Here is a 25,958-nt window from a genome sequence, read left to right as displayed (position 1 = left end):
ACATATGCATATCAGGTTTGACTTTCTAAAGAAAAATGTAAAGTTATTTTTTTACCCAGTCTGGGCTCTGATTTCTCATATCCCATATTTCTATTAAACTGGGAATTAAATCTTGCTATATTTTATCATACCTTATACACTGAGAACGATCAATTTTATTGAGATTGTCTCCACCATGTACCTACAGTATCGATCATTAATGCATACACACTAATTAATGCATATTGTTGGATGCAATTTTGAAAAATAATTCAAATGCCAGCTTCTTGTTTGTATGTTTATTGTGCCTCTGTATAGTAGTAACACTCTGAAATACTTAGAGGACCATAAGGTAGACCATCTAAGAGTTCAGTGGAGGGATCAGCACAACACTTTTTCCCTTCTCAAGACTTTTGGTAAGGCAGAAACTGATATTGAGTTATGGAAATGTTTAATTGATTCAAAGATCAAAAAACTAGAATTTTCATAATGTCAACTTTTCATTTATTTTTGATGTCTCTCTTAGACATCATTTCAAAAATAACAAGTGGGGACCCAATTTATATCTTAATGATTTTTTTTAATATTTTAATTATTGTGAATGTTTACTAGAACGTTATTACTTTTTTTCCTTGAGAGGACATCAGAAGGCATTTCTACATGTTTCATCTATTTTTAAGAGCTGTAGCCTGAGACAAATGTAAATGATAAATATGAATCCTACAGTTTTTAAGTATAACCAAGCATAATCCAGCAGCTTATTAAGAGTACTTACTATCTGGATATATAGAATAATCTTTGTGGAAATGAAAAGTTGACTAGTCATGTTCATCTTTTGCAGCCCTTACTGAAGGGTATAAGAAATGAGGAACAAGGAAAGGAGAAAGGGAAGGGAAAAGTCATGGGTGGGGGAACAAATATGAGAGTGAAAAGATAGAATTTCTATTGCATTTCATCTATTTGTGGTTTCATGACACAGCACTGAAATGCAACACAAAGCCAAACATCTGCTCTTATTTACTGTAATCACTTTAAGGGTCAAGACAGCATTAAACCATTGTCCCCACAGTTACTTGGAATGAAGCACTTTCTGTGAATTTGTTCTGCTTTCTGCCTTCAAATTCAAAAGAAAAACAGTTCGTCCCACAGAACTTAATGGTACCCAATTTATTATAATTTCTTCTATATAGAATTCTTCTATATTGTATTTCTTCTAAATGAACTGCTCTTCTTGTTATAGTCTGTGTTAATGTATCATAGAACCTACCTACCATTGCCTAACTTCCCTCATTTTCACAAAAATAAGTAGAACTCAGTGAGGCAGAGATGCTTTAAGATATCTGGACAAAGCCTTTATCTCACTCTCACAGGCTCTGCTATTACAGATTTAGTTCTTATAACTGTGTGAAGTGACCACAGACCTTGTTTTAAAGATTTACAACTATATCTGCTTTTGGGGTTTTTTTTGGTTAATTTTTTTTTTTTGGTGGGGGTTTTTTTTGGTTTTTTTTTTTGTTTTTTTTTTGGTTTTTTTTTTTTTTTTTTTTTTTTTTTTTTTTTACATTAAAAGAAGCAATGGTTATCTAAGTAGCGTTCTTGCAAAGAGGGAATCATGGCAAAGAGGAAATGATGCATTTCAGCTGTAGGTTTTTCTAGCAGTTAGGTCCAAACAAGCATGATCAAAAAGAAGAAAAAAATGTTTGTATGGTATTTATATTCAAGTCCCTTTTTAGTGAAATGTACCACATGTTTTTTCAGACAAGGACAAGTCTGTATTTGTTATATCAAAATAAAACTTTTCTATAACATGAAATATTATTAAATCAAACTGATCATGTATCTGTAGTATCTGCTACAATTTTTTTTTTTCATGCTTATCAAAATTAGTACATGGAAGCTGTGACTGAAAAGGTTATTTTCCATTAGTCACTGTCAGTCACTGGATATTTGAGAAACTCATAAGCAGTACTTCTCTCATCTTTGACTTGCAAAAATTGCACCAAATAATTAATACATACTGCCAAACTTCATGGTGTTTTATTTGAAGCATTAAACTAAAGGTTCTCTGTGTATATACCCATGTGATTGTACTGCATCTTTACTTGTTAAACAAATAAATATAATTTGTTTATTACAGTGTTCAAACCCAGACTTGAAAATCCCACTGGATTTGTACTGGCTTTGTGCACATCAATGCCGGCCTCACACACGACAAATGAATGACATTAAAACATTTATTCTTGCTGCTGTTTCTTCTGTTTATGTCAGAGAATCTATCAGTTGTACTCCAGTTGCAAGCAGTGGAAAAATTCCCTTATAACTCCTTCCTTCAGCTTTTAAGAGATTGTTTCTAAAGCTTTGTAATGTACAGGCAGAGCTTAATGCCATTTCTTTTAACAACGGGCTGAGAATGTGGAAGGGGAAGACAGACAAAAAGTGCTTCTCTAAATTTCTTCAGAGAGGTGGCAACAAATAGGCTAGGGTAAAATGTGAGGGCATGGGGAAAAAGGAAAATCACCAAAAAAGATGAGCAACATGGCTCTTTATAGAGAGAAAGCATCATAGGAAGAAATGAAATATATTGTAGAAAAGTAGAGCTGGAGTATAAAACTTGATCCTAAAGAATAAAATGCAAATATAATTGTTAAACAGAATAGTCAGTCTACCAGATAAGTCTAAGGTATGTGAGTCAGCTTTCCTGAATTAGTCCGGTGTCTACCTTTCACCAGAATTCGTTTCCTATCTACCTTTCACCAAGTGATCTTGAAAAAGATGCAATCCCACTTAGTGCCTCAGCTACCTTATCAACTAAACTAGAATATAAAATACATGTCTCACAGAGAGCTGAGAAGACCTTTTATTTGTGATAAAGGAGTAATGACAATAATTTACTGCTATTAGAGAATGAAAAAGTAGTTTGATTTTTACTATTTGGTATGCAGATGCCTAGTAACCATAAGTAAGAAAAATTCAATTGTACCTGGTACTGTACAAAAACCTAAAAAGAAAGAAATTCTGACATTGAAAGTTACAGATATGAAAAATTATGGGAGAAACAAAAGCACTTGACATCATTACAAGAAACATCTCAGCATTGTAGACCTCATACATGTATTGAACTAGGTTTTTTTGGGTGTGAGGGTGAAGTGTGGTGCAAATAGAAGCTGGGTAGAATTAACATTGTTCTTAATTTCAGAATTGTTATTCAGCAAGAAAACCAAGTGAGAAACACAAACTGACAGACCACAGAAATTAGAGGCAATGAAAAATCTGGGTTTCTTATTCCAAGAACAGTTAGTGTGAGATCACTACCTTTCATAAAAATAATAAAGGCTTTTTTTTTTATTCCAAACAGGAAAAAAACAGGTTCCTGAAACTTAAAAGTGAACAATAGGGACAACAGCAGCCAAGAGAAAGGAAGAGAATTTCATAACTAAGAAAACATCCATAATTTGAGAAACATCAAAGTATGTATCGCTAATGGACACTCCTAGCCTAAAAGCAGATAAGGTTTAGAACTTACTTTCTCATATCTTTCCTTCCAATTCTTGGACAATAGTGAGGTTTTCTTTATTATTCAGAATGAATTAGCTGAGCAGACCCACCAGGCACATAATGGACTTGTAAAATTATTTCCTTTCTATGCTCAGACCAGATAAGCAGATCTTAAGAGGAGAGAACACTGAAATTTTCCTTTGCTCTCTGGTTTCTGAAAGAGTTGTAATTCATGTTTCTCAGAGCATGAGGAGGCATGAGATGAAGGACCTAGTAAAAGCCTGAAGACAATATTCTCCTTTTTCATCAAGGCTATTTCACAAGTATATTTGACTCACAAGAGTAACATCATTTTCAACATATATCCCATGTGCTCTCCAAGATTTTACCTTCAGGAGATTTTAATCCAGCAGTTAGCTTGTTTGTCTGATGCCCATTTAGGTTCCCCTTCATAATAGGGGGTTTTTTTTTAACATCACATAGCTTTGGCCATGCTCCAAAGTTTTTTTAAGACAAGAATTCAATGGACTGCTATATAGTAAATTTATGCAGAAATTACTGTCAGTCATGTGGGCAGCTACCAAGCCTCACTGTGATTGGAACTAATAACTATTACCAAGATACGATAATTTAATTTAAAATTAGCAAACCATCTGGTGTCTTTATATCTTGTTGTAACACAGTGTCTCTGTTTTACTCAATCCACTCTCATTAAAACAAGACAAAAGTAGCTAAGGATAAACATACACACAGAAGATAAATTTATCCTCTCAATTATCTTTGTGCAACCCTTACCCCCAGAACTCATACCTTCTTAGATTTTTGAAGTATTAGAGTACTACTAAAATCTAATCTGATCTCCTGTATAATGAAGGCTATCTCTTTGACTGAGTAACCTCTAAATCAAAAGAACAACATGTTTGTGCTATGCTGCATCTATCTTCCTCATAATGGCTGCCTTTGATGGATGAATCCAACCCACTCGTAGATAAGTTATACCAGTGGTTAATGACTCTTACTCTTAAAAATATGCACCTTATTTCTAGTCTGAATTTCCCTAACTTCAGCTGTGAAACATTGGATCTCATTATGCCTTTTTCTGCTAGATTAGTGAGTCATCTACTGTCAAAAGCCTCATTCCCATTAAGGCACTTGCAAACCATGATCAAGTCACCTCTTAACCTTCTCTTCAGCAGATTAAACAGACAGATCTTTAGCCTCTAACTGCAATGCTTATTTTCAGACCTACAGTCATTCTTTCACCTTTAATGAACTCTTTCCAATTTTAAGCATATTTTCAAAATGTGATGACCAGAACAGGACAATAAAGTTCATCAGTATTTTCCTTAATGCCATACAAAATGGCACTTCCTACTTGATATTCAGCTATCTATATATAGGAGAATATAATATATACCATTTAAAACTCTTTTATCAGAGTTGTGTGCTTAAGTGCTTTTTGCATTTTTTATCATTCTCTATGAGATATTAAATTCTAGCAGAAACTTGTAATGCAATTAGACTTAAAGTATTATTTTAAAATATTTTCTTGCATTTTTCTTTTTTTTTTATGTAACAAAATTACATTCCTGAAGTAATTGGCTTTTGCTAACTAGAAGTATGTTTTGAAAACACTCAAATGCAGATACACTAAGTTGACCAAAATTATAGTACTTCATTTTCTGATAACTCTACATCATTAGGGAAAAATACCTAATTTTGCCAGGAAGTTCACAATTAGACTGTATATATAGATGTTTTGGTTTATCTTTCATGGAATATATATGTAATTAACTACATTCCTTACACAGGCACCTCTAGTGAATAGCATTTATATCAGGAAAACCCTAATGTTCTCCTGGAGATTGCTTCAGACACTGAATTAATCAAATGGGATTGTATAGTTTTCATTTACTTTCCTGTTTGAGCATGATTTTCACTTATTGATAATCTGCAAGAATGGATGTAGCTACATCTAATGCATAAGTTTAAATTAATTTCATTAGGTAAATAATATCCATTAATAATAAAAATATTAATAGTAGTAGCAAATAATATAAACTGATTTTCTACTAGATGAGATGATAAACAACATAAAAATATTTCAAATCAGTTGGTTCCAAGTTGGAACAGTTCTTAATTATTGGTTCAGTTTCATGTCATGAAACACTTGCTAATAATGACAATAATCCAGAAAATATATGTTTTCAATAGACAAAACCTTAATTTGACCCTAATTTGAATAAATAAATCCTATGTTTTCTTATGATTTCTCTTTTTCACTCATAGTGAAGGAGGAAAATTCATTAATGTAAAAAAAAAAGTAATATTAAATGGTGTGATCTGATATCCTAAATCTGTTGTGTTTAAGTCTAGGGTTATTTCAACTGCAGCTAAAAATCTTCAATGAAGGATGTGAAAATGTTATTTCATTAGACGTAATGCCTCTTTAGATCTTGGATACAATGCATTAGAAAATTAGAAAATATATCTGGACAAACATAAACAGAAGAAAAAAGAGAACAGAAAGGAATAATTCTGCAGAAAAGGGAGTACTAAATTAATATGCAGAGGGAAAAAAGTCCACAGAAAGAGGAATAGTCTCTGTGCACTTAGAAATTTAGAAAACCCATATTAGAAGTATTAAAAAAAAAAAAAAGTGAATCAGAAAATTAACGATGAGAAGGAAAACTAAAAATTTAAAGTTTCTTCCTAATATTTCCACAGTGTCCACAGTTTGAATCTAAAATAGAATTAGATCAAAATTTTCTGCCATACTAAAATTAAGTTAAATCCCTACAGTGTTTTCTGGTGGTTCAATAAATACCTTCCGTTATTTCTTTATGTCTTGAGACAAAAATAATTTTGACTTTTAAAATACTCAGTCTTTAAACTTTCAATGTTGTTTCTTAACTACTTCACATATTTTCTGACACAAAGAGATCTCTGATTGATTAGTTACTTCTATCAATTTCATCAGCTCCTTTTCCAATGAGTATTCTGAGGAGAACACTCAAAACTTTCTCAATGCATGGTTTTAGTTAAGCAGCGTGAAACATTCTGACATATTGGAGTTGAATGATTTTTATTTCCAAGCAGAAGCTGAAAGCCTTAGAAATTATTTATTTTTTAAATTAAAACTATACACTTTGATTGGGTACGAGGTATGTGGTCATAAGATTAAATAGAGATTATTTAGCCTTGATATGTAAACAAATCTTGTGCTCTTTAAATTTCATGAGGGTAACTGAGCACACAGTCTTCAATTTCTGAACCAGTTTAAAAGCTACCTTGGAAGTTAGTTTGCTGATTACAAATGTTAATGTGACAGCCAATGCCGAGCTTTAGGTGATAGCATAATAATTCTTAAAACTAGGCTGTAGTAGCCAAAAAAGTCTTCAGAAATTACCAAAGATCAGGCAAATATTGTTAAATATCTCTCTGGAAGATCTAAGACACTGTGCTATCCAACATCAGGAGTCAGAGAACAAACCATCTTCTCTCCTTTCATAAATATTTATCACTAATTTGAGTCAGCTTAAATGCCTGATGAATCCAGACAAGAAATATTTTCCTTTAATTCAGTATCTCACTTCACTATATGTCAAATTTAATTATTTTAGTAGCAGGTTAAGAGGAACAGAAAAGCTGGGATAATCTGAGCTTTTTACATGAACCTAAAATTTCATTCAAAAGTTTCTCAAAATTATGAAGTCCAAAAAGTTTTCCTCAGTACAGCCATTAATATCCTTAGTGTTTCTTGAGTAAAGACTACAATTAGGTATAATGCTGTTGAATTAAAACTGAATTTTAATATGACGAAGTTTAATCTTGTAAACAGCTACAGCAGATCTGAGGAAAGTACTCAGCTTTCTTCACGTACTTCACTATTTTAAATTCAATTCATTAATAGAAAATCATCAAAAAGACTTTTTCTTTTCTGTGAGTGATTTTTCATTTGATTCCTTTGCTATCTTTTTAATCAATAAAAAGGTTTCCACTTGTTTTTCACAGCATCAGGAATCGTAGTAGTTGCCCTTCAGCAAGGTGCAAAAGCTTCCCCCCCCACAAAATCAGGTTATAACATCTTCTCAAACAGAATATAAAACTTACCTTGAAAAAAGTCATGGTTGCTCCATCTTCAACTGCCCCATACTCTATCTTTGTCTGCTTGGCCAGGTCGTCAGCAGAATCAATAGGGGACTCCATACGTTCCACTGTCAGAAAGGCGGCTAGGTTAGCAGTGTACGAAGAAATGATGATAAGTGTGAAAAACCACCAAATGCCTCCCACTATCCTGGTGGAGAGGGCTTTAGGCATGAGCTCAGAACCTAACGAAAACCAGGGGAGAAAGGTGAAACGGATGCACAGAAAACAATTAATAAGTGTTCAGCACTTTTTGCCACAGTGGGGAAATGGAATCACTGTGCAAAAAAATCTTTAAGCTACAGGTTTAGATGTACTGCTTGTACAAACAGTCACAACTGAAATGCAAAATAACTGGTTAAATTTATAAATACATATCTTTTTGGAGCTGTGGGAATCAAAATATAGTAATGGGAGATTCAGTGATCAGTGCCATTTTAAAATTTCTAAACATATATATGAAAGTACTAATACTAAAAAAGCAGTTACTTCAACTTGCTTTCCAGAAAAAAATAAGCAATTGATGAAGGTATCAAACGTGAAATAGAGGATTTCATATCTGAAAAACAAAATTTTATATCTATTATAAATATGCTTTTAAGTTTTGTCATTTGCATTGCTGTAAAGGATAGTATATTAAATGTTGAGATAAAAAAAATAACATCTCCCATCTCTATGTTTAGCCCCACAATTTCATATAAATATGGGTGGCTATGCTACACACTTCAATTTAATAGAATAGCAATAAAAATATTGGACTTCTATGCATAAACTAGATAAAGATAGATTATAATGCATTGCTGGAGTTGCCTGCTCATGGCACTAAAGAATGGAGGGAGAGACAGACACTGTAGAGTAATTTGCATAATTTTTAATGCAAATTTAGAGCCTAATGAGACAAATTGAAGCACATAAACTCCTCTTGTGACTAATTATAAAAAATAGGAATAAATTAAATTCACTGTAATATACAATTACAAATATTTATTATAAATGAGCATATATGGATTTTTTCCATAATGTTATAATTGAATGAAATGAAATTTCTAATGATATCAAATAAACAATTTCAAGCTTCATTTTAAGAACTTTACGTAAGATCTTTTAGAAGTATCTGGAAACTTGTTTTCATGGAAACAGTTTCATCATATCCACTACACCATTGTACCGAAACAACCCCTTTTTGTTAATCGGTTACTATGTTTGCTCTTATATCTCCTGGGTAAAATGGAATGAAGGCAAGATGGACTATTTTATTCCTGTTAAATTTTAGTGCTTATATTGAATTAGTTAAGGAACTGGTCCAGCAAGGTAACACATCTTCATATAGGTGAAAGATTATGTCAAACTTCCAAACTCAACGTGAAAAAAAGAACAGAAAGGCTAGGGAGGGAGGGAGGAAGAAAACAAAAGAAAAGGAAAAAAAGAAGTGGTATCATAACTGGACTACTGTATTCAAAAACAGCCCATCTTACCCTGCAGTTCATCTTACCCTTGCGGTTTCAAACAAAAAAGGCTGACAGACTTGGACATGACAGCCAACTCCAGCGCCAGACTCTGCCTAGAATTCTGCAAGGGAAAAAGTAGAAAAGTACCTGTCTGATGGAGTTGCTCCTAGGCCCTGTTAGTCAGACACTTAGACACCATAACACTAAGAGATTTCCCAACAAACCCACTATCATTAACTCTTTTTAATTGCTGTCATTTCATTTTAAAAACCAACACCAGTAAAGTCAGACAGGACTGGAAAGAAGAGAAGAGTGGAGACATTCGCCGCAGTTCCCCAGTTCCCATGAGCTTGGACCTTACCAAGGACTGAAACCGAGTGCCACCTGGGCCCATGAATCAGAGCCTGGTCAGGGGCTGACTGTCATGTACCCAAGGTAACGTCATGTCCAGCACTATATCCCACAGTTTCCTGGGAGCGAGAGGTGCCAGCAAGACATGTATGAGTTTCCTCTATCATGTATCCTCCAGCACTAAGCAAATCTTTTGCAAAGAAGCAGCACTTAATATGTTGATATCAGTATGGCCCAAGAGTTTCTATATTATTTCTAAAGCAAAGTTATTGCTATTGTGAGAACTTCCATGCTTGTCTGAAACCCTACTTTTAGACGACTTTAGGTTTTTGAGATTTTTTTTTTTTAAAGCCATCATCAAAATCAAGACTGATACTGAATCCTTAAAATGGTGTCTTTAAGGTTTATTAAAGGATGAACTGAGTAAAGGTAAAACAATATAAGGCAAGGACAGAGGGTCAGTCTTAATTCTGAAAAACTAGTTTTCCTTCAAGGAAAACTATTATCCTCCAAAGATATCTTTTTAAATGAATGTTGGTTTTTTTTTTTCTTATTTTGATTTTCAAAAACAATGTTTAGATGTTAAGGACTAAAATACCTTTTTCTTGCAAAAAGATGATACAAAAATCTAAATTGCTTTTTCCATCATAGAAGCATAAAGCCACATAAAACTCAGCATTGATAGAGGTTCTGACAATCCTGAGAACTGTGAATGGAATTCAAAATACCTTATTTCATTCAGCATCCCTTTTTTTGATAGCTTCCTTAAAAGCAATCATTATCTTACAAACATGTATTTGGTAATTGTGTTTCTACTATATAACTCCTTGATATGTATATTGACAACCTAGTTGATAGAAACACTTAGCCAACTATAGATGTATTTTTTTTATTTCTGATTTGAAATCCTGATTTCTTTTTACCCATTAATTCATGTTTTTCTGAGGCATTAGAGACTTTTTAAGCCTACAACCTGATATATGAGAGAATATTTACTGCAGTTACAGGAAATCTTCATTAAATCATGTGATGAGTTAAAACCAGGATTTATTTATAGGTGGTGTACTTATAATGGTAAGTTTTAAAAATGATTGCTCAGGTATATCCATTAAAACAACTCTATCAATATGCACTGGTTCCTGCCAACATTTTCTATTATTTTTTTGGGGGGATATGCAATGGTTATTTTTCCAGAAAGAAAACCCATTCCTTTTAATGTCTCTTTAATAGGACTTTTGTATTACACTATACTGCCTAGCGAAATGTCAGTGCAAAAAATGAATCTGTGCTATTCAAATGTGTTTGATATTATATGACTGTGTTCAAATCCTTATGGAAAAGGGCAATAAAATGGTGATATATTTTTATGGATCTATATATTTGGTATGCTTTCAAAATAAGAGGGATATGGCAAGGAAATTACAGATTTTTAAGAATGCTTAAGTATTTTACTAGGACAGTTATAATTAAAACTGGGTGTTGGTTTTACTCTGAGCAATATGACTACACAGCTGCCAATTTTATTGTCAGCAATGGCATCAGTTTCTCAGTGCATGGATTGTTGGATATAGAAATTGTTGAACGGTCATTCTGATTTTAAAAATATAAATTATAGCTGGACAGGATTAAATGTCCTATATTATTTTATTTTATTGTTTCTAGCTACTAGATAAAATCTTTTTGTAGTTGAAAGGTTTCTAGAACAAAATTTAAAAAATTATAGATTTTTACATTATAGTCTTATCTGATGAAGCTATACCTATTTTTAGGTTGTTTAAATGGAGGTTTTTTAGGTAATGGACATATTAACTCATTTAATTATGCGGTTAAGGTTTCCTGTTTAGGAAATAAACTGTATGGCTATGCTGTACTTTTCCTAAGTCTTAAATTCTTTATCTGTGTTCAGACTAATTTGTAAGGTGTTGGGAATGCCAGGATAATCATAAAAAAAGCTGGTTTATGGCTACATGCACAGAGGCACCCATGCAAGTGACTTGCACCAAGAACTGTTACCCCCAGCAAAAAGTGGGACATGGTGCCCAAGAGAAAGAGCAGACTGAGTCGTATACCTTGCTGCATGAGAGCTCCAACTCCAAACCAGAAACTATTTAGTAAGGTAAAATTGTTTTCCACAACGTCTGAATCAGGGTTGCAAGGATGTGGATTATACCACTCATAGGGGCTAAACCTGTGGTAATTGACAGAAAAAAGAGAACAGATTTAAAATGCAGCCATTACAAAGTCTGTCCAGCAAATCTGCTGCAAAAGAAAAAGAAAAACAAGAGAGGTTATAAAGAAAATAGCGATTGAAAGTTTTTACAGTGTGATTGCATTTTACTTAACAGCAATATAAAAAGAAAAAGCAATACTGAAGATTAACATTCTTAACTGTTGCTGATACTGATAAAGTTGCATACAGATTGGCTCTGAAAGTTTCCAAGTGCCACCTGTAAACATCAAAGCACTCATTCTTCTGTTGACACCAACAGAATTCCAGACAATTGGTCCCATTTAGGATTAGGTTCTTATAACCACTGTGTCAGTATTTTGCATCTTGAAAGAAAATTAATATGTGTTAAATCACAGAAATTAACTAGAAAAAAAAATACAACATGCAAAAATGCTTTTTTCTCACCAAAATTACAAATAATGAATATAACAGAAAATAAATAGTTAGCAGTAAAAGTGTCATTTTTAATCACCACACATTACAATTCACAGAAAAAAAATACTATAGCAAATTAAACTAATTGCATCCTGTCCTGTGAGGTGCACAGTAGCATCCCTGGAAAGGTTTTCCAAAAGAAGCTGGGGACACTCACAAGCACCTTGCAGGGCCAGGCTCTGAGAAAAGAAAAAATAAAAAAAAAAAAAAAGAAAAGAAAAAGATAAACATAAGGAAAAGACAATTTAATTAATTATCTCAAAAACAGATAGAACAGAGACAGTAGAAAGATGCCTGAGTCTGGCAATAGATTACAAGCAAATTATGTACAATCAATTTGTTTTAATTCATGGCTTTGCAAATGCTGTGCATTATGACGAGTTCATATCTAAATGCTATTTTATCAATTGTAGCTAAAACAAGCAAATATGTCTAGATAAATTATTCTCTGCTACAATTTCTTTCGTAAAAAAAAAGATTTTCAGTTCTCTCTTCCTGAAGGTACCTTTGGAGAACTTTAAATTTTAATTGCAATGTGCAGGGTTATTCTAATAATTTAAGAGTTTTAATCACCATGCCTGGACTTGGAGGCACACTGTTGATAGGGACTTTTATGCTTAAATCATGTCTTCAAATCTTTGATAATGAATACAAGTGCAATATATGCATGTGCATAATATATTTGTGTGAAAAAAATGAAAATCAAAACACAGTAGAATGGAACTAGCACAAGACACCAGCACAATAATTTTTAAAATTACAGATTTTAATTATTAAATTAGTATTAACATATTTTCATAATTTCTCAAATCATTAAAGCCACTCTGTTGAAAACCCTTGGATAGGCAGCCTTTATGAAAGAACTTTTTTGATGTATTTTATAATCAAAGCTATCTGAATAACTCATCTGTCACTTTGAAAAATAGAATTTTCTTCACAATAATATTTCAAACACATTATAATACAGAAAATCAAATGTTCCACTTTGAAGCTCTTAATGCAATGTTAAAGCACCTCTCGTCTTAAAAGTGTCTACTTGACAAAGAACTGTTTCATTTGGATCTCCAAAGTAATACTGATATGCTGTGCAAAAATGTTGATTGGGTTCTAATTAAACATTGTGACCTGAATTCTTCTATTGCTTAATAGTAAAACTAGATCAGAAGTTTATTGTCTCATTAAAAATCTAAGTATCTTTCATGTCATGTTTTTGTCAGTCCAACAAAACCTGGAAACCAAGCACTCAGTGCATCTGAAGTAGGTATTTATACTCACTTGCTGAGAGATGTTTATTTGAAGATTAAACTGGAAAACACCTTTTTCATGTGAGGACAATGTTTGCTAGACAAAACAAATATATTTTTTATTTAAATATATATTTTCAAGTGCTATTTACAGTGATTGTGACATTACTGAACAATTGAAAACATAACTTTGTAGTTTTACCTTTTTTGTTCTAATGGCTTATGTTATTTATATATTTTATATTATTTTGAAGTACAGAAAAATTGTCCATAGCTGTAAAAAAAGGAGGAAATAACCTACAAGATATACAAGATGGCTTTAGGAAAAAGAAACCATGCAATCTGAGTACTATAGTTTTAGAATTCTCTACTTATGAAGTAAGGAAAATTAATACTGGCTTATTATGGATAAGTATTGTTCTTCCTTATTTTAAGGATGATCTATGATATTAGATTATCCAGTGTAAAAATCTTAAGGTATGGATCCTTTAATCAATTTTTTGTATGTACTATATATGTGTATAAGTTTCATGCTGTTTAGCCTATTGCAATAAATATTCACAAATCACAGAGTTACAGGTTCACCTAGCAGGTTTGATAAGCCAGGATCCTGCTCAGGGCAATGTCCATTATTTCACAACAAGGGACTGTTCAGTCAGATCTCAAAAACACACAAAGACAAGAATTCCATAACTTCTTGGGAAAATCATTCCCACGTTTAGTTATCATAATGACTTTTTTTTTTTCTTTAAGTCAGGCTAGAACCTCCCTTGATTCCAAGTATAAAGAACACCATCTTTTTTTATCAGCTTCTCTTATTAGAAAGTGACTGTTAGGAAAATTCCTTCTTCCTGATCCCAGAACGGCTCACAGTAGTAAATGTGGTATAGTAAATTATATTACGAGAATTATCACTTTCCTTGATTAATGGACCTGCCTACTAATTTAAATGCAGAACACTTGCTCAATCAAGAACAAGCATAAAGCAAAAGGAGAATTTCAGTGAACAGATGCAATTTTGAAGATTGATTTTTATGACCGCTGATAACAGGTACTCTTCCCATTTACCCATTTCTATTAGTGTTTATTCATTTCAGACACAGGCTCTTAATCTCTAACACCTTCAGGTATGTAAAATACTTGGAAAAAATAGACTATAAATGAACTTTACAAGACCTGAGTTTCAGTTTTCCTAATTGCTGCTACCCACCGAAAAGGTACAAGTACTCTCCAGAACTTATTGGCTAGTGCAGGTAATATTTAAAAGTCAGCTATCTCAGCGATCCACAGGCAGAAAAGATTTGTGTTAAATTTAATTCCACTTTAGGAATGTACTATGGTATTAGAAATTAAAATTAGTATTCCCAATGATCAGACAGACCTACTCAGAACTGCAAATTATTTGATACAGACTATAATTTATTATACTCTGTATTCACACAGCATTGAAATAATAGTGTAGAAGCCCAAAAGACAAAGGATCTTATGTGTGTGTCTCAAACAGCCATAGTTGAATAGCCATGGAGCCAACCAAGGTAAGAACATGTTGTGGTAAAGAATGTGATGTGGCTGGAGAAGGAGAACATTGGCGTTTTTTGATAAATGTTTTTGTTCTGGCTCCTGGAAATAAGCACAAAACAGTACAGCTCAAGCACAGGACAGAGGTAAAAAAAGAGCCATGGACTACTGATCAAAGGCTGACCCAGTACAGATGGATCAAGGCTACCGAAGACCTCAAAGCCTTCAAACCTATTTTCAGCAAGGTCTGGAAGAACAGACCTAATCTGCACCTGATTACTAATTTGTATAGAAAGCAAGAAACTTATTTCCAGGGTGGGGAAACATAGCTGTAAAAAGGTACCTCCATGAAGCCCAGATGGTGCCGACAGGACCCTGGACACCCCAGCAGCTGGATCAGTGCTGGAGCCAGGACTAGTGATCTTTTTAGGCTCCTTAAGCCTGTTTGACTTCAGAACCTGTCATAATATTAACTGTGATCTACTGCTAGTATTTCTGCTTCTCTTTTTATCTAGGAGCTTGATTTTGTGCACTCTTGGCACAGGGAGTCTTGTGATGATGTGACAAGATGCTGTTAATTCTTGACCTGCAGGCACCCACTCTACCCTTCCAGTGTCCAGTTTGAGACAAACTCAGGAAGACACATGACTTGTTCTGGATATTCTAGAACAGTTCCTACAGTTTTGGTCTGTAAATAAAAAGACAGTCTCCTAGAGAGACATGGGACTCAGTTTATGAGCTTAGATGTGACTGTAGACACAGGGTATTTGTGCACCCACTACACTCAGAGCAGTACACAGCTGCAGAACTGTCACACACTGGCTGCTGCTTTCAGTTGCTTTCATAAAGGGTGTGGTCCATCAGTTTATCTCTGATGATGGTATGAAAATAGTATTATGTTTTGAAAGCAAATTAATAGATATTCTTAATACAGACTGTAATATCTGGAGGTAAAGACATTTTTAATTTAAGCTGTATCTTCTGGAGAGCAATACAACTTGTTAAAAAGAGCAGAAAACCCCAAACTGCAATTTAGAGAGAAGAGAAAATGGACTAGTGGAGTATATTTGTAATTGAATTTTCATTATACCAAAACACATCCACCTAGGAATATTAAACAGAATTGAATTTAAACCAGTAGGGCTATTCCTTGTGGGAAAAAGGTGTCTTGAACCATTAATAATATGTACAGGCCATTCGAGTTCTATGTGTTGCTTTCAGATATTTGCTAAACAGGTATCAGGTACTGTCATTCAATCCTATTCAGCATGCTACCTGTTAAACTCTCGTAGAGAATTTTCCAGATGGTCTGAACCAGCTTTTTTTATTTTTCTTTTTTTTTTAATTATTTTATTATTATTTGTTATTTTTCTTTTTTTCCTCAGGATGAGAAAAACCAAAACACAAGGTATTTTTAAAACACAGGCTGATACTGAATATTTAGCTAAAAATCCATAAGAGTTATCAGCTACCATTATAGCACCTGGATTTCAATTCTTATTTAAAAATTCATACTGACAAAATTTTTCATCCTTATCTCTGACATGATACTGCTTTCTGTTCTGGCCCAAGTAGAAGTTATGTAACAACTATGGAAAGGCTCAGAAAAATCTGTGTTCTACAAGATAGTTTGATAGTTAGATTGTTGAAAGACAACAATCAAACACAATAAACTTAATTCATGGTCTGATGCAGTCAGATAGAATACTTCCCTATACTCATGGAATTATGAATATAGGCAAAGGAAATAAAGAAAACACAATTGCAAAGAAGTATCAGGCAAGTATAACTTAAAGGACTAATGAGATTATTTACTGGTAGCTGTGCTTAGTTTATTTAAATTACATTCTTTTGCATGGTGTTTCAAACACCATGCAACTATTGTGTTTTTTCTTAATGAACATGTAAATAAATTAGGACCACACAGTATGACAAAAATATTATCTAGAGCATGATGTGACCAACACATTCGTCTTAACTAGCAATATATGCCACAGACAGCACAAAATTACACTGTGCATACTATTCCAGCATTATTTCAAAACTGTCAAATTTCCTCACTTTTCTCTGCATCAGGCATATGAAGAAAAGTAAAGAAAATATGATTACCCACTTACATGCACATAGACATCTCTTTTGCAGTCAGACCAAGAAGTGAGCAGACAACAGGTTTTACTGCAAAACCATTAGCACAAAGATTTCAGAAGCTGTAAATCTTCATCTAATGACCAGAAATTGATAAATCAAAAGCATCTTTCTTACCCCATCTTCTTCATGAGCTGTAAGCACACTGATCCAGTGCTGCGTATCGCTGAACACAACAAAATATCAGCTCTAATCTCTGTTCTAGCAAATTACACATTCTCCCATTCACTAGAGCAGAGTATAAGAATGATCCTTCTAGTCACTGTTTTACAGGGTTTCCATGTAGGACTACACACTCAACCCATATTTACTGCATAAAAACTGACAAATTACAATATCTTGAAAATTTTTCAAGAATATCCAGGATGCATTATCATAACATACTACACTACTTAAGAATAAAACATGTTACTGCTTCTCTTTATTACAGCCTCCATTTCTTTTTTTTTCCTAATTATGGCTGTTAGAAAAACTGAGATTTTTATTTAGTTCCTTCATTTTCTCACCATGTTGCATTCATTGTCACACCTGATGAAACAGGGATCATAATTACCAATGCCCCTGCCCTGCTCAGATACATTTCTCAGTACAGTAATTGCCTTGCTTGCACCGTGGTCATCTTCCACATCATCTTCCCTCATATAGCTGCCATACTTTTGCTGCTTCCTGAAAAGAAATAATCATCTAACACCTCTTTTATGTATTAAAAGAATCCCGATCCAAAGCAGTTGCATTGAATCATCACTTCTCCATTGACTAGAAATTCAACCTAAAAGAAATGTATAAATCTTCTAAGTTTGGGTGATATAATTCAATCTAAAGTCTAGAAAGTGGAAGTTCTATATACACTTTGCAGAATTTTGTTTTATATGTTTACCCCATATACCTTTAAATTGCTTATAGGCACTATTAATTTTAAATATTAATTTTAAACATTGATAGGATCCTGTTAAATCCCATTGAGTTAGAGATAAAATACAAATACATAAGCTACTGCAGAATCAGAACCAAAATCTTCATTGTATGAATTAATATATCTTGTCCCATTTTTATACAAGTTAAGCTTCCTGGCTAAATTTAAAAAAATTAAAAAATAAAAAATAAAAAAAAAATAAAAATAAATTAAAAAAAAACCACGAAAAAGACCAAACACAATTAGCTTATAAGCAAACAATATAAAAATTGTTTCATAAACTTCTACTATAAGCAACATGAACCATAGGAGTAATATAACTGGCAACAGAGAATACTTGGTGATTTTTGGAACTTGTCAATACAGCTAATACTGTTGTATTAGCTACCAGTCCTGCTCTAAAATCCAAAGAAATATAGGCTAAGGAGCTACAGAAATGCATAGGTAAGTCATAGGTCAAACCAGAACCAAAACTATAAAGGCTGTTTTGTTTTATGAAAATTAATTAAATAAATAAATATTTTAAAAATAAATAAATTATATAGAGATTCTTGGCTATTATTTGATAATTATACTAACTTATCATAACTGAAACACTTGTTTTTACAGATGTGAATTAAGAGTTTATTAAAATCCATTACTATTCTGGATTAAAGACATTTAATGACATAGTAAAGACATATTACAGTCATAATTAAAGATTAATGTATGATGGAAATAAATGTAAAAGACATACATACAACTTAATTTTTGAAGCAATAGTCAAGTTCCTATTGCTTAATTTATAATATGTGCTGGTTTCAGTTCTTACATAACTTTTCAGTTTCCAGAATATAAGTCCATCAATTTCTTGAACAGAAGAAATGTGGATAGAGTTAAATATTAAATGACAGTCAAGAATCTGAAGAAAATTTTTTTTAAATTACTATCTTTTAATGCATGTGAACTTCACAATGATTATAGGCTTCTCCCACAATCAGTGTGTCCTGACTGTTGCTAAATACATTGAAGTCTTACAAAAAATATTCTAGGAGATATTCTGAGATATCTCAAGTATGGTATGGTAGGGGAGATGTTAAAAGAGTTGCTTCCATTTTAGTTTTCACAAGATTCACAACATTTCCTGAGTTCTGAGTGACAATTCAGAAAACTAGAGTATTTTTTGTGTTAGAAAACATTTTGCCGCCTTTTTGGTGATATATGAGAAATGGTGTCTTCAACATGATTTTCCCCTTTGTGTGCTTTGCTCTTTAGGCTCTTAGCATACCAGAGAATCTTTGAGTCTTGTATTCCTTCATTGCTCTGACACGACAGTAGTAATTGGGTGCTATTTAAAAAAAACAGGTTATTCATAATACTTCTAATATTTTTAGTTTTCATTTTTATTCCAAATAGCCTACATTTAGCTGTTTCATATAACATTCCCACATCTTTACCAGGAAACATTATTATTGTTTAGCCACACATGTCCTCCCTAAGTATAGTGAAAAAAATGGAAGAAATAAAATATTGACTACTTTGGAAAATCCTCATCCTTATTTTAAGAAATACTTAAATTTCAATCAATCTGTAAATTCTTTTTCACTGGGATAGAGTCAATTTTCTTCCTAGCAGCTGGTATAAGCTGGTACGAAGTTAAGTTTTGGATGTAGTATGGTAACAGCATTGACAATACACTTATGTTTTTAGAGGTTGCTAAGTCGTATTTATACTTAGATTAGACTTAATCTTTTTATGCCTTTAGGAGTTCCCTGGTCTTGCACATCCTTTCCTCATGATTTTTAAACTCATCTTGAGGGGTGACTGTCCCAGGCCTGCAACCGTACAACAGAAAACATTTAGAAATAGAGACCTGACCATCATAAGGATACGCATTATCCAGGGATGCATAGCGCATGCCTCTGATTAAGAGTGCTGAGCCACATAGTGAGTCCTGTGCCTAACAGAACAGAAAACCGCTTTTAATCAGACTAACCAGCCAATAAGTTACTTTTGGATTACAGGCCCTCCTGAGCCTGAGTAGTTTTGAACTTGGCTTCTGATGTGGAGGGCACTTCTCTCAGAGGTTAAAATATTGGCCAGTAGTCATAAGAAGGGTGACTAAGGAAGATGGAAAGGGGAAGCTGGGGGAATTTTATTGGATATAAATTGCAAAGACTTATATCTGATCAAGAAGCAAGAGAGAAACCATTATGTACTGACTACAAACTGCTCCTCAAGCTCCCTTCTCTTTCTGGGTGTGGGCAGAGGAACCTGGAGTGAAGTAGTAAAGTAAAACTTGGAAAAGGGAGGAAGAAAGGTGTATCAGTGTCTATATTTCTCACCTTCTGAATTTTTTTTCAGCCCATGACAACAACTGGTAAGCAACTCCCTGCCTTTATCTCAGCCCATGAGCATCATCATCCTATTTTCTCTCCTTATCCTGCTGCAGAAGGGATTGAGTGTCTAAGCAAACATTTGGATCTCAGTCAAGGTTAACCCCCCAAAACAGAATTGGTTTACTTCCTATATTAAGAATCCACATTTTGGAGATAAGATTTGAGTTCTGGTCAACAGTTTGAGGACCTACCCTCACACAACACAAAAAAACCTGCCCAAGCCCCATCCAGGAGCTACAATAAGGCTTAAATGGTAATTAACCATTGCCCTGGAGTTATACTACAAAGCTATATTTACAAAGCAAAAGAGAAAATCTAAAATGTGCCTTCACATATTACACAGATTAGTCATCATCTGAATAACTTTTGATGGCTAGAAGGTCACAAAGAAAAACAAAAGAGCATTCACACAAATATAGACTCTTATTTTCTAGACACAATTAGTTCCCTTTATCATCGCTTTTACTTCTGCTAAATCTTAGACACAACTCTTCATCTTTGAGCTGCCTCTTCAGATACTTCTGGAATACTTACAGAAGCTTAAAAAATGTCATACACAAATGGAACAGTCATGAAGATATGCATGAAATGAACCTAAGTAACCCTGTAATCTCAGTGTGACCCTCTACAGCTTCCACACTTCCACACTATTTCTTGTGCTCACTTGTTTTGTCATGTCTAAAATTAGACTTGCCTGCTTCTCCAGGAGAAAACATGTTTTATTTGCTTTGTGAAGTCTGTACCATATCTAGTCCTGGATGAGAAATCTCTGCTTCAGTTCATGATACTTTTTATGTTCTCAAATAAAACTCAATCTGAATAAAGAAAAATAAAATCCTTCAGTTTGAGAGCCACAACCTGTTGTGTTCCTAGGAATGTACTCCAGAGAGGTAGTCATGTAGACTTTCTTAGCTTTTGACTCTTCTGTACACATTTGCTTCTGCCCACACTCAGAGATAAGTACTTAGCTAAATGAATTAAATATCTATTGCATTGTTAGCATTTACCAGGGAGTAGAGAAAGACAAAATTCAAGTTCTTGTTTTTCTTCAGTCAGTAACTGACACAAACAGAACAAAACGTTTTACTCCCTTTCAAGGGGCACCTCTTTCTCATTCCATTGCCCTTTTATTTTTATTAATGTAGTAATAAATTCTCCTACATACAAATCAAACCTTACCACCTAATGGTTGACATGTGAAGACAGCCATAAAGAGCAGAAAAAAATTATAGAAGGAGGGTGTTTTCAGACACAGTGTTACTCCCTGTATTGCCTTTTTATTTATTCATACCACTTTTCGTTCAGAGTAGTTGCAGCTTTCTGTATCCTAGAATGAGACATTTCAGTTTTTCTTCTCTCTAAAAACACTTGCTTCATAGCTTAACACAAAAAGTGCCAAATATTTCCTTTCTTATTCAATTGTCCTGCTGTACATCCTGTAACAGAACTGAACCTTCACATAAATTTTTACTGAAGCCTGTGCAAGATCATACAATTGTTATCTGCCTTATCCACTTATAAAATGTAAACTAGATAGAACACCATTCCTTGCTTGGCTCACACTACAATAAACTCAGAAGTATCTCTAAAGATCATTGTTTGTAAAATACTCTTATTTACTTTTTGCCAAAAAGACAGGAGATATGCTCCTGTATCACAGTGTCTGTATTGATCAATTCAAACTCTTAACAAAAACACTAATGACCACCCTAAACTATGCCTACAGTACATTATGTGTTTTTAGAGATCTTCCTGCCGAGTATTGACAAGCACATGTCTTTTGATTGAAATACTTTAGACAGCTTTGCAGGCCCAAAGTGATGTTACACAGAGAAGCAATTTCCATTTCCCTAAAGGGTCACACTGGACACATAATTTACTTATTTATCTTCAGAGGTGATTAATGCTATACATTATACAAGACCTCCATTCTCTGGGTTCAGTAGCACTGTACAGTATCATTGCTACTGGAAGCAATTAGTAAAGCATTTTAGAAGGTGTTTGCCAAAGGAAGAAAATGTTTAAGGATCTTTTTTCCTTCTCAGAGAAAAAGAAGGCATTTTACAATGGCCTGTGTGTAACTGTGAAAACAGACTCAAATTTTACAAGACTCAATTCAAAGAAAATGTGGTAATTGGTTTATTTGGCAATTTGAAATAAATGGTGACCTCTGTTTAGGAATGAGAGGGAGCCAGGGCAAAACCTCATTTCTCCCTGGAATTACCTGAAAGGAGGTTGTAGTGAGGTTGTAGGAGCTGTAGTCTCTTCTGCCATATCTCAAGTGAAAGAACAAGAGGGAAGAGCCTCAAGTTGTATGAGTGCAGGTTCAGGTTAGATATTAGAATATTTTTCACTCTAAGGGTGCTTAGCCACTGAAATAAGCTGTCCCCAGATGTGGTGGAATTATCATCCCTTGAAGTGAAAGTGTTTAAGAGACATCTAGATGTGTCATTTGGAGATAGAGTTTTGTGGTGATTTTGGTAGTTCTGGGTTGATGGTTGGATTAGATGATTTTGAATGTCTCTTCCAACCTTGATGACTCTGAGTACTGAATATTTTGGTATTTTTAGAAGAAACATAAATTACTCTATTTAAATGTGAAATTAAAATCAGTAGTAAAATTAAATCAATCTTTTTCATAACTGCACAGTTAAATCATAAAGCTAATCATATATTGTTCTGTTTGTGACCTGAATACGCAAAAAAGATAATGATTCTGTTACAAGCCTGATCTCAGGAGAGGATAAGGCAGTGTAGCTAAGAACATTCTTCTGCATCATATGTCTAAAAATATGCACCAAATGAAGTGCTCTTAATGCAGGAGTTAATAAGTCTTTCTGCAATGTACGTGTGCTTATATATGGGTAAAATATAGTACATTAAGGTACAATTTATGTTCTATCAATACTCATGACTGAAGAATACAATTTAATTTTTTTTTCTTCTTTAATTCTTTCTAGTTGGGCACAAGAGAAAAAATTTCAGGTATGCTGTATTCTGGTGTGAAACATTCTAAAATCTCATCTTTCTAATTATATCAATTACAATAGGTACCAGCCAGAAAACTCTCATCTCTTATGTTAGGATTTTACTCCAATCTCACAGTTTGTCTATGCTGTTTCTATATTATAACAATTACTTCCCTGCTGATTTTATGGGGTTGTTTCATAACTTTCAAATTAATTTAATGACTATAATGTCAAATTTATAATAGACAATCTACCAGTGGAAAATCTATTTTTAAAAAGACCATAATTTAAAAAAAATTGATGAGTTTCTTAAACATGTTATCTCTGGAAAATTATTCAAATATCTCTACGTGGGTCTGAGTAACTTCAGAAAAACCTCGGAGAATATGTTGTTCCATACAGTGTGAAGAACTTTTTGTGAACTGTAAAAAACAATCACAATTCCTGATTTCTTTGTTTCTGAGATATTGCAAGTTGTAGCTGTCCTAAAGGTAAACTTGAATACACAGAAAGTATGGTCATTCTTAAAAACTGTGGTTCAAATTTTCCAATTAATATCCTACTACAAAACAAGAATCAGTACATCAGAACTGGAGGGATCACACCTTTCCACTATATTCCCTTTGAAGAGCATTATTATCTTTGATAAAATTATTACTATTTTGAGAACTAATAAAAAAAATGACAAAAGCTTACCATAACTTTTAAAGATGAAAAATCCACACCCCTGTTAACATTAGTAGCGCTTCTTGTATTTCCTTGCCCACCTTACAGTTAAAAAATCAGGATTTGATCAGCATGGATTTTACATCTATTAAAGCTGTGTGCTATGAACTATTAAAATATGTAGAGTTTGCACTCTCCTGACTAATAAACCTATAGTAATTTATACAAGAACCCTGTCAAGTATGGATAAACTCAAAGTTACACAGGTACAAAATTCTCAGTTGAGTCCTAGCAAGGTAATATATCTTTAATGGTCATTAGAAAACACAGTTAATCTTTGCCAAGATATATGTCCTCTAACCTTACAAAGAGGAAATTGTATAACAAGAAACTATCCTAAAGGTATGATTTTTTCATCTGTGATGGCACAGACTACAAAAGAAAATGAGAGTGTTGAATTTTCTAGCTATATGTTTTTTGCTCCTGCTTACATTAACACTCTGTATCCCCAAACAAACTGAGGAAACAACTCACTGAGCTGTAGTGCTCCAACAGTTTGAGGCATAAATAGATACTGGTTTTTTTAGTATATTGTAAAACAAGAAAACAATTGAAAATACTTTGCATTCTCACCACTATATCTCATGGAAATACTAAACAAATGACCAATATTTAAAAAAAAAGTCAGATATTCAATATGAAACTTGAAGATATGAGTACAATTTAAAACCAGTTCTGAACACATTTGAATGAACTCCAACTGTTTAGGTTACCTGACAGGATAACTAGCAGTCTTTAGGCCACTCTTAATATGGAAAGAATATTAACAGGAAAGACAAACCCCTGCAAACCAATGTCTCTATGAGTCTTGCATACAAGAATTTGTAAGGATGGTGTTGTATGCTTAAAGGAATCCAAAGAATCTTGTAGATTAGACCGACTGCAGAGATAAGTCTGCAATTTCCCGAGCTACAGAAATTTATACAATGATGTATAAATAAATAAACAAGAGGACCATTTGATGAAAAGTAGAATTAACTTGAAAAGCAAGCAAAATGGGCAAGGGAAAGCAAAATTATGAACGTAGACTGTACATCAACTGTCAGCAGATTAAAAAAAGGAAAAATATCAGAGGATGTAGGATACAGTTGTGCATCCCTAACTGATTTCTCTGACACAAAAATTTTATCCAAGCAGATAAAGAGGACAATCCTAATTAATTCGGTCTTCATTCTACCTTAAAAATAGCATCCACCTAAGAACAACTGTTTCTATACCTGATGCAATTCATATTAATTTAAAAGCTTACCCATTTTTCATAGTAAAGAGATCCATACTTATACCAGAAATAGTTAAGAATATCAGAATTCTACTATTTTTCCAGTTAAACATTAGAAGGGAAGAGAAATGGAAGAGTAATGGAATTTACTGTTCCAGAACCCTCTTCTGATAACTTTTAATTAATGTAAAAAATAAGAAAAAAATATACATTTACATATAAAATTTACAGCTAATAGTGTTAGCTCCGTTAGCAGGCAGACATGCTAGGGAATGCTACAGACCTGAAGAACACCACAGGGCTCTGTTACGTTTCTTGTTTCACCAGGGTTCTCAGACTCAAACAGAGAAATACCTGTCTGATGGAGATATAACAACTTAATCAATACTTGTAGAAGTCCAGAAAAGCTATCACCAAGTACTCTACACATTCCTGCAACTGAATCTATATTAAAAAGCCTAGGTTGAGTCTCTAAGTTTTTGCATGTGTTAATGAACTGGTTTCACTTAGGGTAGTATACCCACCTACACAAGTCTATTGCTCTCCCCTTCTGAAGTGAGGAGTGATTTGCAATGAATCAAGGCCGACCTTTATAATAAGACATGATGTATACTCACTCCTGCCTGGTACCTATCAATGAAGTAAAATTACTGTTGACAGACATCTTAGTTTGGCACATTAGAATTTGTTCATCGACAGTCCAGGAACTTCCTGTAAACAGGATAATATAAACAATACTGTGATTAAAATATTAATGGACAT

The 25,958-nt window shown here is 33.5% G+C and overlaps 1 protein-coding gene across 1 annotated transcript in view; it reads right to left on the bottom strand.

Annotated features, from left to right (window-relative positions):
* Nucleotides 1-25,958, bottom strand: part of GRIK2 (glutamate ionotropic receptor kainate type subunit 2) — a 345,339-nt gene that overhangs the window by 77,244 nt on the left and 242,137 nt on the right. The window contains exons 12-13 of the mRNA XM_041478054.1: nt 11,489-11,607; nt 7,588-7,805 (exon numbers count right to left, since the gene is read on the bottom strand). Coding sequence (XP_041333988.1) covers nt 7,588-7,805; nt 11,489-11,607 — 337 coding nt within the window. The remainder of the gene's footprint in view (nt 1-7,587; nt 7,806-11,488; nt 11,608-25,958) is intronic.

The sequence above is a fragment of the Pyrgilauda ruficollis genome, unplaced genomic scaffold, assembly GCF_017590135.1.
Source record: "Pyrgilauda ruficollis isolate IOZ18807 unplaced genomic scaffold, ASM1759013v1 scaffold43, whole genome shotgun sequence".
NCBI classification, from domain to species: Eukaryota; Metazoa; Chordata; class Aves; order Passeriformes; family Passeridae; genus Pyrgilauda; species Pyrgilauda ruficollis.
The sequence above is the reverse complement of the archived record's forward strand: the minus strand, read 5'-3'. Positions and strand labels throughout refer to the sequence as shown.